The 16105-nt window shown below is 44.3% G+C and overlaps 1 protein-coding gene across 7 annotated transcripts in view; it reads left to right on the top strand.

Moving 5' to 3' along the window:
- The window catches only part of PKIG (cAMP-dependent protein kinase inhibitor gamma), a 91537-nt gene that overhangs the window by 74318 nt on the left and 1114 nt on the right, over window positions 1–16105 (top strand). For all 7 annotated transcript variants that reach the window (XM_057703851.1, XM_057703847.1, XM_057703846.1 and 4 more), the window contains one exon: window positions 13431–13604. In XM_057703851.1, coding sequence (XP_057559834.1) covers window positions 13454–13604 — 151 coding nt within the window. In that variant the 5' untranslated portion in view covers window positions 13431–13453. The remainder of the gene's footprint in view (window positions 1–13430; window positions 13605–16105) is intronic.

Raw genomic sequence — 16105 nt, 5'->3', positions numbered from 1 at the left:
CCCACCACCTGCCCCCAGGGCTGCGTGGCTCTGGCTCTGTGGGTGCAGAGAGGCCAAGGCCATGCCCAGCTGCCTCCAAAGGAAGCCTCACTGGGGGCCTCTCTTTGGGCGTCAGGCGCTGCCCTGGTAGGAGACGGGTTCCTCTCTGGCGATCCGCTCTGGGTGTGTCCCTAAGGGACTAGATAAAGCTTGGGGCCAGTCCCCAGCAGGCCGCACGTGGCCAGAATCAGCTGCCCTGCCCTTTCCCAGGTTCTGGGAATGTGCTCAGTCTGGGGCTCTGACTTTTTTGCCTGCCTCAGTGCCTCTCTGGGTATAACTACTCATCACAGAGAAAAGACGCTTCCCTCTGAATTTGAGGAATGTCAGCTCAGGAGGCCCTGGTATTTCCATCAGGTTTCCATGGCCTTTTCTTCCATCAGAGAAGCCTTAGAAAGCATTTTCCCCACCCCTCAGGAGGCATGTCCCAGGAGACCAAGTCCCACTCTGTGCTGTGTCCATTACAAAATGGTCTGCTTTCTTATTTGTATGGTCTCTGCAAATATTTAATTTAAAAAAACACACACACACAAAAAAAACAGGAAGTGACCTTTCTGGTATATTTGGAAAACAGTTTGGTGCTGTCATGGAATCTGCCTGAGCGATGAGGACTAATAGCTGCGGGCTTGGAACAGACCATGTAGCTCTTGGCAGAGGCTGGGCCTCTTCAGTTTACAGAGCTGGGGGGAGAATAAAAACCGAAGGGAGAAGACTGCTTCCCGTGGGGAAAACTGACAGCGCCCAGAGCAAGCACCTGCGAGAGTGCAGCCTCTGATCCTGGGCCACCGTGGGTCTGGGAAGCTGAGCACAAGGGCTCTTCCTTTTCCTCCCGGGCATTCAGGGTCACATGCCTCACCCCAGGAGGGCCCCCAAACCTCCCGAAGATGAGGAAGAGCAAAAGCTCATCCCTCTTGAGCACTGCATAGGGTTCAAGCTGAGATAGGAGAGGTTGGATCTCTTAGACCTAGATTGGCTATTGACTCTGCCTGGATCTCCCTCTATCCAGCTTTTCTGTGGATCTCAGCCCCAGGTCAGATCCATAAGGAGGCCTTCCCTGACCATACAACCTTTGCCTGAGCCACCCACACACAGAGACACCTGTTCTGTTCTTCCGCTTATCGCAATCCGTGATGATAGATTCGTTTACCTGTTCAGTGCCTCTCTCTCTATTTTCAAGTTGAGGTATAGTTGAGTTACAGTATTGCAGGCGTACAGCAAAGTGATGCAGTCACATACATGTATATTCTTTTTCAGATTCTTTTCCATTATAGACTATTACAGGATATTGAATGTAGTTCCCTGTGCCACACAGTAGGTCCTTGTTGCTTATCTGTTTTATATTTAGTAGTGCGAACCTGTTAATCCCAAATTCCAAATTTATCCCTCCTTCCTCTTTTCCCTTTGGAAACCATGAGTTTGTTTTCTATGTCTGTGAGTCTATTTCTTTTTTGTAAATAAGTTCATTTGTATCATTTTAGATTCCACAGATAAGTGATATCCTATGCTATTTTTCTTTCTCTGTCTGACTTACTTCGCTTAGTATGATAATTTCTAGGTTCATCCATGTTGCTGCAACTGGCATTCTTTCATCCTTTTTCATGGATGAGTAGTATTCCATTGTGTATTTGTACCACATCTTCTTTATCCATTCACCTGTTGATGGACATTTAGGTTGTTTCCATGTCTTGGCTATTGCAAATAGTGCTGCTATGAACATTGGGATGCACGTATCTTTTTGAATTATAGTTTTGTCTGGATATATGCCCAGGAGTGGGATTGCTGGATCATACGATAGTTCTGTTTTTAGTTTTCTGAGGAAGCTCCATACTGTTTTCCACAGAGGCTGTACCAACTTACATTCCCACCAACAGTGTAGGAGGGTTCCCTTTTCTCCACACCCTCTCCAACATTTATTGTTTGTAGGCTTTTTGATGATAGCCATTCTGACTGCTGTGAGGTGATACCTCATTTTGTTTTTGATTTCCAGTGCCTTTTTCTGTTATCCTGTTGTAAATGTCTTTCTAGTCTTCAATGTATACCCCATACCTGGCATAGTGCCTGGCATATAAAAAGTGCTCAGTAAACACTGAGTGAAGGAATGAATGAATGAAATGTCGGGACTGGAAGAGATTTAGAGATCATATTTCAACCTTATTATTCGGGTGGGGGAAAAGGAAGCTGGGGGAGAGGAAAGGACTCATGGGGGTCCACCCTGCTGCAAGGAGATTGAGTCAGACCTTTAGCCACTGTTATAATGCAGGGCTGCACAGCTTTTACTCTACCCTGGAATCTAGACCATCTTCAATAATTCACTCATTCATTAAATATTCATGGGGCTTCAGCTCTCTGCTAGGCGTTTTGGATATAGCAGTACACATATCAGCCGGGGCGCCACTTTTGTGGAACGTATATTCACTCAGCACTGTAAAGCACAAAAGAAGGAAGTGTAAGTTTTGGCCTTCTATGCACCACTAAACATAGAATAAAAACTAAGTTGAAAGAGAGTGTCAGGAGGACAGTTTTCCTGGTAAGTCACCCAGCAGTGACTTATTAACTGTATGCCTCTTCCCTTCCACACATCTCATCAGACTCTTTCTGTGCACATCGTCCCATCGATTTCACAACAGCCCCCTGAGCAAGAGGTGTTATTGTTATCCCTGCATTGCTGAGGAGGGAACTGGGATGCAGAAAAATGAAGGCAGTTGTCCAAGGTCTCCGAGCTCGTAAACAAGGACGCCGGACTGCAAGCCGGCACTAGGTGCCTCCTACCAACCACACACCCCCTGAGAGATTCGTCGTGTCGCTGGGGACTCCTGGGGGTGCAGTGAAGTGTGGGAGAAGGAGCTCTGGACCGGGAGGTCAAACCCCTGGGTCAAGAACTTTGGGCAGGTCTCTTTCCCTTTCTGAACCTTGCTTTCTCCGGCTATTAATGAAAGGCTTGTCTCCATGAGCTCAGGGAGCCCTTTCAGTCTGATGATTCCACAAATGGTTCTGAGATAAGTGGAAAAAATTAAGGTAGATCTCTAATTCATACCCCATAGCAAATAAATTTCAGATCAATCAGAGATTTAAATATGAAAAATAAAGTCATGAAAATACAAGAAATAAGCAAGGGAGAATTCTTTACTAATCTCAGAATGGGGAAGGCATTTCCAAGTATGATCCAGAACCCGGAAACTGTAAAGTAAAATATGGGTCAGTTTGACTACACGAATAGAAAGAAAATGTGTGCATGCGGAGAGATGTCAAAAATAAAGTCAGAGAACAAATAACAAAAAAATACTTGTAACACCTTTTAAGGAAAAAGACTACTTGTCTTAATATTGGTATATAAATAACTCCTACAAAATCAATAAGGAAAAGGGCTACAATCTAATAGAAAAATGGGCAAAAGGATTTGAATAAACAGTGCACAGAAAAGGAAATAACACATGGAAGATGCTTAGTTTCACACACAGGAGCAGTACAAGCTGAAACAGCCAGGGACTGTTCTCACCTTTCAGGTTAGAGGGGAGAGACAGTGCTAATGAGGATGTGGTGCTACAAAGTGCTCCTCACATACATCCAACGGGAGTTAACCACCGTGGAGCAAAATCTGGCTCTGTTCAGTTTAAAAACTTACATATCCTTTAATTTGGCAGTTCTGCTTTTATGGAAACAGCCCTAAAGTTTATCACTGAAGAAATCATTAAATTGGTCTACAGCAGTGAGACAGCAGACACCATGCAACCAATAAAAAAAGAAATTAAAAAAAAGATTTAACTTGTAGTATAAGGACATTGGGTTTGTTTCTAGAGTTTTTATATCATCAGTGCTGCACTGGCTTCAGGGTGATCTGGAATTGTTTCCAGGATGTATTTTTGAATGAAAAAAGCAAGATGGAAAACAACTTTTTGTTTTAAATAAAAGAAGAAGGGAGGGAGGGAGAGCAGGAGGGAATATGTATGTTGCCTGGTTTATCTTGGAAGGACACAAGAAAGTGCTTGCCTTGGGGGAAAGGTGTCTGAGTCCAAGGAGGGCACTGAGCTGTTACTCTTTTTTTTCCTTTTGTACTTTTTGAGTTTCGTACCGTACTCACACATATTCAAAAATGAAATAATTTTAAACTAAAGTGAATGCTTTCACTGTAAAAAAAAAAAGTAGAAAATTTTCAGATCAGTCATAGCTTAATTACATAATATTGATATGCGATTGTATCATTGAGGTTCTAAATTAACAATCTATGTGCACAATCTATTCCCCCTTTCTCTTAAAAACTCCACTGACATTTTAATACCTGAATGTATTTCATTTGGATACACATTAGTTAAATATGTGTATGTTTCTCTGTTGCCCGTTTAGGAGCTTATTTTTGTGTCTTTAGTTTTTGACTATCACGAGTAATACTGTGATGGACTCATGCTCAAAGCGGATCGCTTTCTTAGAATAGAGTATCCTAAGCTGACCTAGTGGCTCAAGGATATGAAAAAAGCTGAGGTTTCTTGATGCTTCATGTCAAGTCACTCCTCAGAAGTCCTAGCGTTGATACTGTCATTAACAGAGTCTGAGAATGACCGTTTTCTGATGCAGCTTCGAACTCTGATTCTTTCATATATTTCCCCATTCGCTGTTGACTTTAAGAGTAGAGAGTGAGGGAAGAATACAGATGTTGAAGGAAAAGGAAGCTGTGTGCTTGTGCTGTGTGTCAGAGAGCTCCCCAGATGACACCCCCGCCCCCGCCCCATCTTTGGAATTGCTCTTCCCTGGTGGGATGGGGATGGCAGCCGGAGCACACTGGCCGCTGTTGGTGTTTTCCAGGATTGGCCTTTGAGTTTGGCACACTTCCCTCTCCGAGCCAGGAAGGCCAGCTTCCTGCCCTGGGCAGCCTGTGAGGTTAGCCGGGCAAGGGCAAGAGCCAAAGACCCAGGGTGTCAGTTCCAGCAGGAAGCTGGCCTTTTAGATGGAGTTGCAAACTCTTATCCATCCCAGTGTCAGAAGCTAGAAGTCCTCGACCAGAACATCAGCACAGCCGTCCGCAGTGGACAGAGGCCTTTCCCAGTGGTTGCAGGAGTCACTCTGTGGTTCCCACAGATAGGGAAGAGGGATGGAGGGAAGATAGAGAGATTCAGATTTAAGTTGACAAGTCATTATTTAGCACTAACTCTTCGCCAGGCCCTGGTTGAGAATCTGAGAATGGAGCAGCCAGGACATAGTGTTCAGCTGCCAGGATTAGGCCTTTCGGTCTGGCCTGGTGAAGATCCAGACAGAAATACCAGTGCTCGTGGAGACAACATTCTAGTTGGAGGAAAAGGACTGAGGAGACGGGGCTCAGGAGCTGGTGTGGCCAGCCCGGGATCTCCTTCCCACCGGCAGATGTGTGTCTGCCCGAGACCTTCCTGAGTCGTGGTTATAAACTCACCTCACAGACCTCAGAGGCTGCTGTGGCAATTTAGTAAGTGAGGTATGGAGAAAACATAATGATTGACAAATGTTACTATTATTGTTAGAACTGTCATTATAATTTTTATTCTGTGTTATTACTGTTACTGCAACAGGCCACTCCCCCGTTCTGAAGCTCTGAGCAGTTTCCCCAGAGGGAGAGTGTAGGAGTGAAACTTCTGTGACCTACAGAAGAACCACCTCTGGGACTTCAGAGGGTTGGGAGGGTTTTTGCTGAAAAGGAGCCAGAAACACAACTAGGGCAAGTTCTTTCTCTCAAGGCAGCTTAGAAAAAAATAGGCTGGGTACGCCCCCTGCTGGAGTGGTGGGGGGTTGCCTTAGACAGAATTCTGGCCCTGCCTTTGTCCTATTTTACAGATCTGGTAACAGAGGCCCAGAGAGAGGCAGTCTTGCTCAAGGTCTGGTGGCAGAGCCAGGTTCATAACACAAGGTCATGTCTCTTGTTCTTTTCTCTTTCTACTACATGACGCCTCCCTGTCTCCTCTGTCTGATCTTTGAGTGCCCCTAATTTATTCTTTAGTGTCTCTTCTGAGCTAGGTGTTGTGGGAGGTGTGATGCAGCCCTCCATACTGGCCAGCCCCTCTTTTCACACACACACACACGCACACGCACACGCGCGCACACACACACACACACACCAGTTACTGAGCCCCACCCTGGGCGCTTTCTGGGTGCTTCTTGCCAATGTCAGTTACTTCCTGAAAGCATTGCACAATAACTTGGGCTTATAAAAACTCCTATCATTATAAAAATTTAGTCTTAGAAGTGAAAGTTCCCTTTAGTCACAAGTACCACACTCGGCAAGATTTTTTTCTCGTATCTTCCATCTTTCCCCAAAGAAACTAGGTTTTCTCTTTTCTTTTCTTTTCTTTTTTCTTTTCTTTTCTTTTCTTTTCTTTTCTTTTCTTTTCTTTTCTTTTCTTTTCTTTTCTTTTCTTTTCTTTTCTTTTCTTTTCTCTGTCTGTCTGTATAGTTGATTTACAATGTGTTGATTTCTGCCATACAGCAAAGTGATTCAGTTATATACAGCTCCAGGGCTCCTTACTTGTGGCACCAGGTCTCCTTAGTTGTGACATGCAAACTCTTAGTTGTGGCATGCATGTAGGATCTAGTTCCTGACCAGGCCCCCTGCATTAGAAGCATGGAGTCTTATCCAGTGCACCACCAGGGAAGTCCCTATCATAGGATATTGAATATAGTTCTCTGTGCTATACAGTAGGACCTTGTTGTTTATCCATTCTGTATATAATAACTTATATCTGTAACCCCAACTTCCCATTCCATCCCTCCCCCAATCCCCTACCCCTTGGCAACCAGTCTGTTCTCTATGTTTCTGTTTCTGTTTCACAGATGGGTTCACTTGTATCATATTCTAGATTCTACATATAAGTGATATCATACAGTATTTGTCTTTCTGAGCTTACTTCACTTAGTATGATAATCTCTAGTTGCATCCATGTTGCTGCATTATTTCACTCTTTTTCGTGGATAAGTAGTATTCCATTGTATATACGTACCACATCTTCTTTATCCATTCATCTGTCAGCGGACATTTAGGTTGTTTCCATGTCTTGGCTATTATGAATAATGCTGCTATGAACATAGGGGTACATGTATCTTTTTGAATTATGGTTTTGTCTGGATAAATGCCCAGGAGAGGAATTGCTGGATCAGACTGGTTTCCACAGTAGCTGCACCAACTTACATTCCCACCAACAGTGTAGGAGAGACCCTTTTCTCCACATCCTCTCCAACATTTATTATTTGTAGACTTTAATGGTGGCCATTCTGACTGGTGTGAGGTGGTACCTCATTGTAGTTTTGATTTCCATTTGTCTAATTAGTGATGTTGAGCATCTTTTCATGTGCTTATTGGCCGCCTTTATGTCTTCTCTGGAGAAATGTCTATTTAGGTCTTCTGCCCATTTTTCGATGGGTTGTTTGGTTTTTTGTTGTTGAGTTGTACGAGTTGGGTTTTCTTTAATATGTTGTTTTGAAACTTGCATTTTTCAGTTAACAGTTTATCTCAGACACTTTGCAATCAGTACAGGTCCATCCGGTGCAGGTTTTTTTAAATGAATACTTTATAATTCATGTAGTGCCTAGCCTTTTGAGGGATGTTTGGGAGATTCCCTATCACTGACCATGTGCATTAAACATCCTCACACTGTAAAGAGCATTGGCTTTCGCCTGCGTGTGTCTAGAACTATTTGCTGTGCCCCTCTTACCTAGAGGACTGTGAACTCCTGGTCAGGCCAGTGGCTTAGACCACCCCCCCTTCCTAACTCAGGGTCCGCCAAGGGGCCAGAGTCCATGTCCTGACTGTGTGATTTGACTGCCTTCAGAAAATCATAGGTGCTCAAAGAGAGATACTTGTGTTCCTCTAGCAGATTAGCCCTTTAAAAAATATGTATAATAGCAATTCCCATTGCTGACAAGGGTGCAGATAAACAATCTTACAGGCTGCTGGTGGGAATATAAATAGGAACAGAACTGGATATATAAGTTTTATTTCCTCATCTTTTTTTGTTGTTGTTATAAATACCATTATGTCGTTCAGGAAGGCAACTTGGAATGTGTCAAAATAAAGTGTCTTAAATATTATTTCACTTTTCCTTTAGCTTAGCAATTCTGCTTTTAGGAGTATACTCTAAGGAAATAATTAGACATAGGCACAGATATTTACATAAAGACCTAGTGCTGTCCATAGTGGTGGAAAATGGGAAAGTGCCTCCATGTTCGTTTCTAGGGGACTCATCAAATGTGTCATGGTGCATGTACAAAAATCATCTAGAGGGAACCTTCATGACGTATTTTAGGGAGTTTCAAACAGTAAGCTATAAAATACACTGTACTATAGTATGATCTCCAAATCCCTTTTTACATGTATATTGCTCTTCTTTATATATGTGGTTCTCTTCACTTCTCTCTCTCAGCTGTGAAATCAACCAGCAGGGCTATTAACCACCATCTCTGTAGCAATAACTCCTTTTCCTGTCTTTCCTCCCAGCCCATCCTCCATCTCACAAACCATCCTCCATCTACTTAATTATTCATGTCAGAAAGCTCACTTCCCCATCAGCCAAAGACTAAACTCTGATGATTCATCCTCCAGATTACATCTAGAATCTGTCTGACCATCACCACCTCTTTCCTTCACTCACCACCTTTTTTTTTTTAACTTTTTATTTTCTATTGGAATATAGTTGATTAACAATGTTGTGTTAGCCTCAGGTGTACAACAAAGTGATTTAGTTATACATGTACATGTATCTATTCTTTTTCAAATTCTTTTCCCAATTAAGTTGTTAAAGAATATTGAGCAGAGTTCCCTGTGCTATACAGTATGTCCTTGTTGGTTATCCATTTTAAATATAGCTATGTGTACATGTCAATCCTAAACTCCCTAACTATCCCTCTTCCCCACCCTCTCCACCTGGTAACCATAAGTTCATTCTCTAAGTCTGTGAGTCTGTTTTTGTTTTGTAAATAAGTTCATTTGTATCATTTTTTTTTGTTCTGCATATAAGCAATACCAGGATATTTCTCTTTCTCTGTCTGACTTACTTCACTCAGCATGACAATCTCTAGGTCCATCCATGTTGCTGCAAATGGCATTATTTCATTCTTTTTAATGGCTGAGTAATATTCCATTTATATGTGTACCACATCTTCTTTATCCATTCTTCTGTCAATGGACATTTAGTTTGCTTCCATGTCTTGGCTTTTGTAAACAGTGCTGCAGTGAACATTGGAGTGCATGTATCCTTTTGGACCATATCTTTGTCCGGGTGTATGCCCAGCAGTGGGATTGCAGTATCATATGGTAGTTCAATTTTTAGTTTCTTAAGGAACCTCCATACTGTTTTCCATTGTGGCTGCACCAACTTACATTCCCACCAACAGTGTAGGAGGGTTCCCTTCTCTCCACACCCTCTCCAGCGTTTATTGTTTGTAGATTTTTTGATGATGGCCATTCTGACTGGTGTGAGGTGATATCTCATTGTAGTTTTGATTTGCATTTCTCTAGTAATTAGTGATGTTGAGCATCTTTTCATGTGCCTCTCAGCCATCTGTCTGTCTTTTTTGAGGGAATGTCTGTTTAGGTCTTCTGCCCATTTTTTGATTGGGTTGTTTGTTTTGATGATATTAAGCCTTAAGCCACCTGAGCTGTTCATAAATTTTGGAGACTAATCCCTTGTCGGTCACATCATTTGCAAATATTTTCTCCCATTCTGTGCATTGTCTTTTCATTTTGTTCATGGTTTCCTTTGCTGTGCAAAGTCTTTTGAGTTTAATTAGGTCCCATTTATTTTTGTTTTTATTTCCATTACTCTGGGAGATGGATCGAAAAAGATACTGCTGTGATTTATGTCAGAGTGTGTTCTGCCTATGTTTTCCTCTAAGAGTTTTATAGTGTCCTGTCTCAAATTTAGGTCTTTAATCCATTTTGAGTTTATTTTTGTGTATGGTGTTAAAGAATGTTCTAATTTCATGCGTTTACATGTAGCTGTCTAGTTTTCCCAGCACAATTTATTGAAGAGACTGTCTTTCCTCCATTGTATAGTCTTGCCTCCTTTGTTGTAGATTAATTGACCATAGGTGTGTAGGTTTATTTCTGGGCTTTCTATCCTGCTCCATTGATCTATATTTCTGTTTTTGTGCCAGTACTGTACTGTTTTGATGCCAGTAGCTTTGTGGTATAGTCTGAAGTCAGGGAGCCTGATTCCTCCAGCTCTGTTTTTCTTTCTTAGGATTGCTTTGCCTATTTGGGGTCTTTTGTGTCTCCATACAAATTTTAAGATTTTTTGTTCTAGTTCTGTGAAAAATGCCATTGGTAATTTGATAGGGATTTCATTGAATCTGTAGATTGCCTTGAGTAGTGTATTGTCATTTTGACAATATTGATTCTTCCAATCCAAGAACATGGTATATCTTTCCATCTGTTTGTATTGTCTTCGATTTCTTTCAGCAGCATCTTACAGTTTTTGAACTACAAGTCTTTTGTCTCCTTAGGTAGGTTTATTCCTAGGTATTTTATTTTATGTTTTTGATGTGATGGTAAATGGGATTGTTTCTTGAATTTCTCTTTCTGATCTTTCTTTGTTAATATATAGAAATGCAAGATTAATTTTGTAACCTGCAACTTTACCAAATTCATTGATGAGCTCCAGTAGTTTTCTGGTAGTGTCTTTAGGATTTTCTATGTATAGTATCATGTCATCTGCAAACAGTGACAGTTTAACTTCTTCCTTTCCATTTTGGATTCCTTTTATTTCTTTTTCTTCTCCGATTGCCATAGCTAGGACTTCCAAAACCATGTTGAATAAAAGTGGTGAGAGTGGGCATCCATGTCTTGTTCCTGACCTTAAAGGAAATGCTTTTAGCTTTTCACTGTTGAATGTGATGTTAGCTGTAGGTTTGTTGTATATGGCCTTTATTATGTTGAGATATGTTCCCTCTATGCCCACTTTCTGGGGAGTTTTTATCATAAATTGGTGTTGAATTTTGTCAGAAGCTTTTCCTGCATCTATTGAGATGATCATATGGTTTTTATTCTTCAATTTGTTGATGTGGTGTATCACATTGATTTGCTGATATTGAAAAATCCTTGCATCCCTGGGATAAATCCCACTTGAACATTGTATATGATTCTTTTAATGTATTGTTGGATTCAGATTGCTAGTATTTTGTTGAGGATTTTTATGTCTGTGTTCATCAGTGATATTGGCCTGTAATTTTCTTTTTCTGTGGTATCTTTATCTGATTTTGGTATCAGGGTGATGGTGGCCTCACACAATGAGTTTGGGAGTTTTCTTTCCTTGCAGTTTTTTTGAACAGTTTCAGAAGGATAGGTGTTAGCTCTTCTCTAAATGTTTGATCAAATTCATCTGTGAAGCCATCTGGTCCTGGACTTTTGTTAGGAGTTTTTAAATCACAGTTTCAATTTCAGTACTTGTGATTGGTCTGTTCATATTTTCTAATTCTTCCTGGTTCAGTCTTGGAAGATTGTACCTTTCTAAGAATTTGTCCATTTCTTCCAGGTTGTGTGTTTTGTTGGCATACAGTTGCTTGTAGTAGTCTCTTATGATCCTCTGTATTTCTGTGTTGTCAGTTGTAAATTCTCCTTTTTCATTTCTAATTTTATTGATGTGAGTCCTCTCCCTTTTTTTTTCTTGGTAAGTCTGGCTAAAGGTTTATCAATTCTGTTCAACTTTTTCAAAGAACCAGCTTTTAGTTTCATATTGCTTTCTTCATCTTTGTTTCATTTATTTATGCTCTGATCTTTATGATTTCTTTCCTTCTACTAACTTTAGGTTTTGTTTGTTCTTTCTCTTGTTGCTTTAGGTGTAAGGTTAGGTTGTTTATTTTAGATTTTTCTTGTTTCCTGAGGTAAGATTGTATTGCTATAAACTTCCCTCTTAGAACTGCTTTTGCTGAATCCCACAGGTTTTAGATCATTGTGCTTTCATTTTCATTTGTCTCCAGGTATTGTTTGATTTCCTGTTTGATTTCTTCAATGATCCATTGGTTACATGGATTTAGTAGCATATTGTTGAGCCTCCACATGTTTGTGGTTTTTACAGTTCTTTTCTTATAGTTTATTCCTAATCTTATGGCGTTGTGGTCAGAAAAGATGCTTGATATGATTTCAATTTTCTTCAATTTACTGAGGCTTGATTTGTGTCCCAGCATGTGGTCAGTTCTGGAGAATGTTCCATGTGCACTTGAGAAGAATGTGTATTCTGCTGCTTTTGGAAGGAATGCTCAATAAATATCAATTAAGTCTATCTGGTCTAACGTGTCATTTAAGGCCTGTGTTTCCTTATTGATTTTCTGTCTGGATGGTCTGTCCATTGATGAAAATGGAGTATTAAAGTCCCCCACTATTGTGTTACTTTTAATTTCCCCCTTTATGGTTGTTAGTATTTGCCTTATATATTGAGGTGCTCCTATGTTGGGTGCATATATATTGACAATTGTTGTATCTTCTTCTTGGATTGCCCCTTGATCTTTATGTAGTGTCCTCTTTGTCTCTTATAACAGTCTTTATTTCAAAGTCTATTTTGTCTGATATGACTATTGCTATTCCTGCTTTCTTTTGATTTCCATTTGCATGCAATACCTTCTTCCATCCCCACTTCACCCACCATCTTCTCACACCTGAATTTTTGCAGGAGCCCCCTTACTGGCCCCCCATTCAGGCCTGCTCACCCCGGGTGCCAGAGTTATCTTTGAAAATGCTAATCTGGTCTTTAACGAGCCTAAACCCCTCAGGGACCAAATTGAAGATGTGATCAGGCCCCTGCCCAGCTCAGCAGTGTTCTTGGTGTCTTGGCCCCTCTTCCACCATCCCCCAGCCCATGGCTCTTACATTTCTTCTATCCCACTGTGCCTTTGCTCCACAGAGCCTTCATATGTGCTCTTCCCCTCACTACTTGTCTAGATTCCTTGTCTACCTGTTCCTCCTAGGATCTTGGCTAAAATGTCACTTCCTGACCCCCAAGCCTTGGTCAGGCCCTGGTAATCACTCCGGCACCCTGCCTTCTCCCTGGAAGCCCAGAGCACTGTGGTAGTTACTTGGGTATTGGGTAATTATCCTAGACTGTAAGCTCCCTGAGGGCAAGGACCACGGCTGACTTGTTTGTTGCTGCATCTGCGGCCCCTAGCCAGTGCCTGGTACACAATGTTGATAAATATGTAGATAGTTATCATGAACTTTACTTACAGAAAAGACAAAAGATATTCTTTAAATGTTGGTGGTGGCTTTTGGGGTTTAAAATTATACATGACTTATTTTGTTCTTTGTACTTTTCTGTGCTTTCTGTTTTGTAGTCTGTGAGTAAGGCAATAACTGTCAGTTTGTTGAAAGACATCAGTGCTGGGCCCCAAACTGAGTCTTCTATGCAGGATGCACCTGGGTTCACCTTCCTCTCCTGCCCTTGTCCCCACAGGCCTGAAGAGTGATGCGACAGGCATGATGGAGGTCGAGTCCTCCTATTCGGACTTCATCTCCTGTGACCGGACAGGCCGCCGGAATGCAGTCCCTGACATCCAGGGAGACTCGGAGGCTGTGAGTGTGCGGAAGCTGGCTGGCGACATGGGCGAGCTGGCCCTCGAGGGTGCAGGTCAGAAGCCATGGGCACTCTGGGGTTCGAGCACCCCTGGTGGGAGACCCTCTTCTGGGCTCCAGGGTTGGCCTCTAAGTCCTAGCCTGCCTCCTCTTTCTCAGAGAAGAAACTGCATTTAAATTAGGCCCCAGGCCTAGGATCAGTGGCAGAGTGCAGCCAGTCCCTAGGCCGGAGGGTGCCAGCATCTCAGGCTGTGAGGACCCTCTGGCCAGGCACCCCCGTGCTTCCTTTTCCTCTCAGCCTCCCCATCCAGCCACAAGCCCTGTCAGTTCTCCTTCAGGGTCCCTCCCCAGTCCCTCCACTTCTGTCCCCACAGCCACCACCTGGCTCAGGCCACTCCCAGCACCACAGCAGCCTCTGCCCCGGCCTCCCTGCTCAACCGCCGCTGCAACCTTCCTGCTGGACAGCTGCCAGCAGGATTCATTTTTAAACCCCTTGTCCCATCATGCTTCTGCCACTGCATCCGCCCCCCTTCATCTCATGGTTTCCTCTGCTAGAACATCCCTCACCAGTCCTGGCTGCCCGAGGAACACACCCTCCCTCCTGTCAGTCCGTCAGCCCTCCCTTGTCCGGCCCAAACTCCTCACCAGGCACAGGAGCCTCCCCAGGTCTGGACCTGCTCCCCTCTAGCCTCCGCTCCCATCTTTCTCCCCTGCGCCTCCGCTCCAGCCCAAGGAAGGGACTTCTGAACACACGCTCCTCCTATCTGGTCCTTCCTGCCCTCTCCTTGCTGGGCTGGTTTTTCCTGTTTCTTAGAGGCCCAGACCGCTCGCTCTCAGAGAAGCATTCTCTGACCGCCTGCCCCTCTCTGGCGGGGGAGGCACCTCTTCTCTTGGCCGCCTCCACAGTCCCGCTGAGCACAGGGCCTGTCCTCTGGGATTCACGTCCTGGGCCCTCGGTGCCTGGTGGCGTTTGGCACGTGGCAGACGTACCTCGTCAGGGGTTGTTCACTGACCAGCACAGCACATCCAGCTGCCACGCTGGGCCTGCTGCCAGGGGGCTCGCTGCCAGGGCTTCTGCGTCTGCTCTGAACTGTTTTCTTCTCCCTCAGCCTCAGTGTAGCCGCTCATCCACCTACCCAGGCCCTCTAAGGCCTGCTCCCACCCAGGTCTGATTCGAAATCCCTGAGGTAACTGGGTGTCCTGGCATCTGTCTGCCAGGGTGACGGACAGTTAAAAAGGGGACCCGAGGAAGGAGTAGTGCTCACTGCAAGGCAGCTTCCACCAGCAGGTCTGCAAGCTGTGCTCAGTCCAGCGGACTCACTAAGGGAGTAGGAGTACAGAGACACTACAGGTTCTGATCCTGCAGGCCCCGGAGCATCTCTTTGCTTAAAGCCCCCAGGAGACTGATGCACACCCGGGCAGGGAGGGGGAGCCACAGCCTTCACCTGTCCTGAGGCCTGGCCCCCCAGGCCTCCCCACGTCATGTGTGTTAATGCTCCCCAAGCCCTTTGTGTGCAGACCTTTGTCTTCTCTGATATTTCCTTATGTGGGGAGCACAGATATTTCCTTACTTGGCTGAATAAGACATAAACAACCAGCAGGGCAAGAAGGAATACGGATGCACTGCTTGGCAGTACGTGACCGGGAAACTTTCCGAATCACGCTCTGAAACTGCCCCGAGGGAGTCTCAGGGGTGTTGATTGGAGAGGAGGGTGCTTGGGGACCTTCTCTCTGGGCCAGAAGAGAGCTGGAAGCTGCACCGAGGAAGCCCCACCCCTGGCTGAGCTGTGCCCATGTGCCAGGTGACCACAGAGGGGCGGAGGTGTCATCATCCTCACTTCATAGATCAGGAAGCAGAGGCTCAAAGAGATTAAAAAACTGCCCGAGTTCGCACAGCAAGGAAATGACAGAGCAGCTGTTACTTGGGAATTTAACGAGAATAGTCCTGCCCGCCAGGGCTGGAGGCTTAGGACCAAATAGGGCATTGCAAACTGGGAAATCTGCCTGAAGTGCAGTCTAATTTGTCGGCTTTTGGCGGACCAGAAAGACCCTCTGGGACCAGGCCTTTGCTACAGGCCCCGCCCCAGGATAGGAGGTGGCCTGAGGGGCAGGTGTCCGAGTTCTCCCTGCACCCCTCACTACCAGTAATCCCACCTCTGACACCGGCTGCCAGGGCATTAGTGACAGGTCTTTACAAACCCTAGAGGGCACTCCTTTAGCGGCAGGCTTCTAGTTAGTGGAAGGGACACTGCTCCCTCCACTGCTTGGCTCTCAGGCAACTCGGTTCAGCTCTCCGAGCCTCACTTTTCTCATCCAAATTGTATCATGACCTTCATCCTGCCTCCAGGCTGCAGGGTAACTGCATGGAAAGTACTTGCCCGTCTGCAGCCTCAGGAGCTGGGTATGGGGTAGTCTCTCCCTAGTCACGTGAAGGACTTAGCCTCAGGATGCAGAGACAGAGGCCAGAGAGGAGATGGGGGTGGTCTGGAGAGGACACAGCACAGTGAAACAGCCACGGGCTCTACCCCAGCCCCTGCTGCAGGCCACCCTGGTGCT

This window comes from Hippopotamus amphibius, chromosome 12 (assembly GCF_030028045.1).
Source record: "Hippopotamus amphibius kiboko isolate mHipAmp2 chromosome 12, mHipAmp2.hap2, whole genome shotgun sequence".
NCBI lineage: Eukaryota > Metazoa > Chordata > Mammalia > Artiodactyla > Hippopotamidae > Hippopotamus > Hippopotamus amphibius.
The sequence above is the reverse complement of the archived record's forward strand: the minus strand, read 5'-3'. Positions and strand labels throughout refer to the sequence as shown.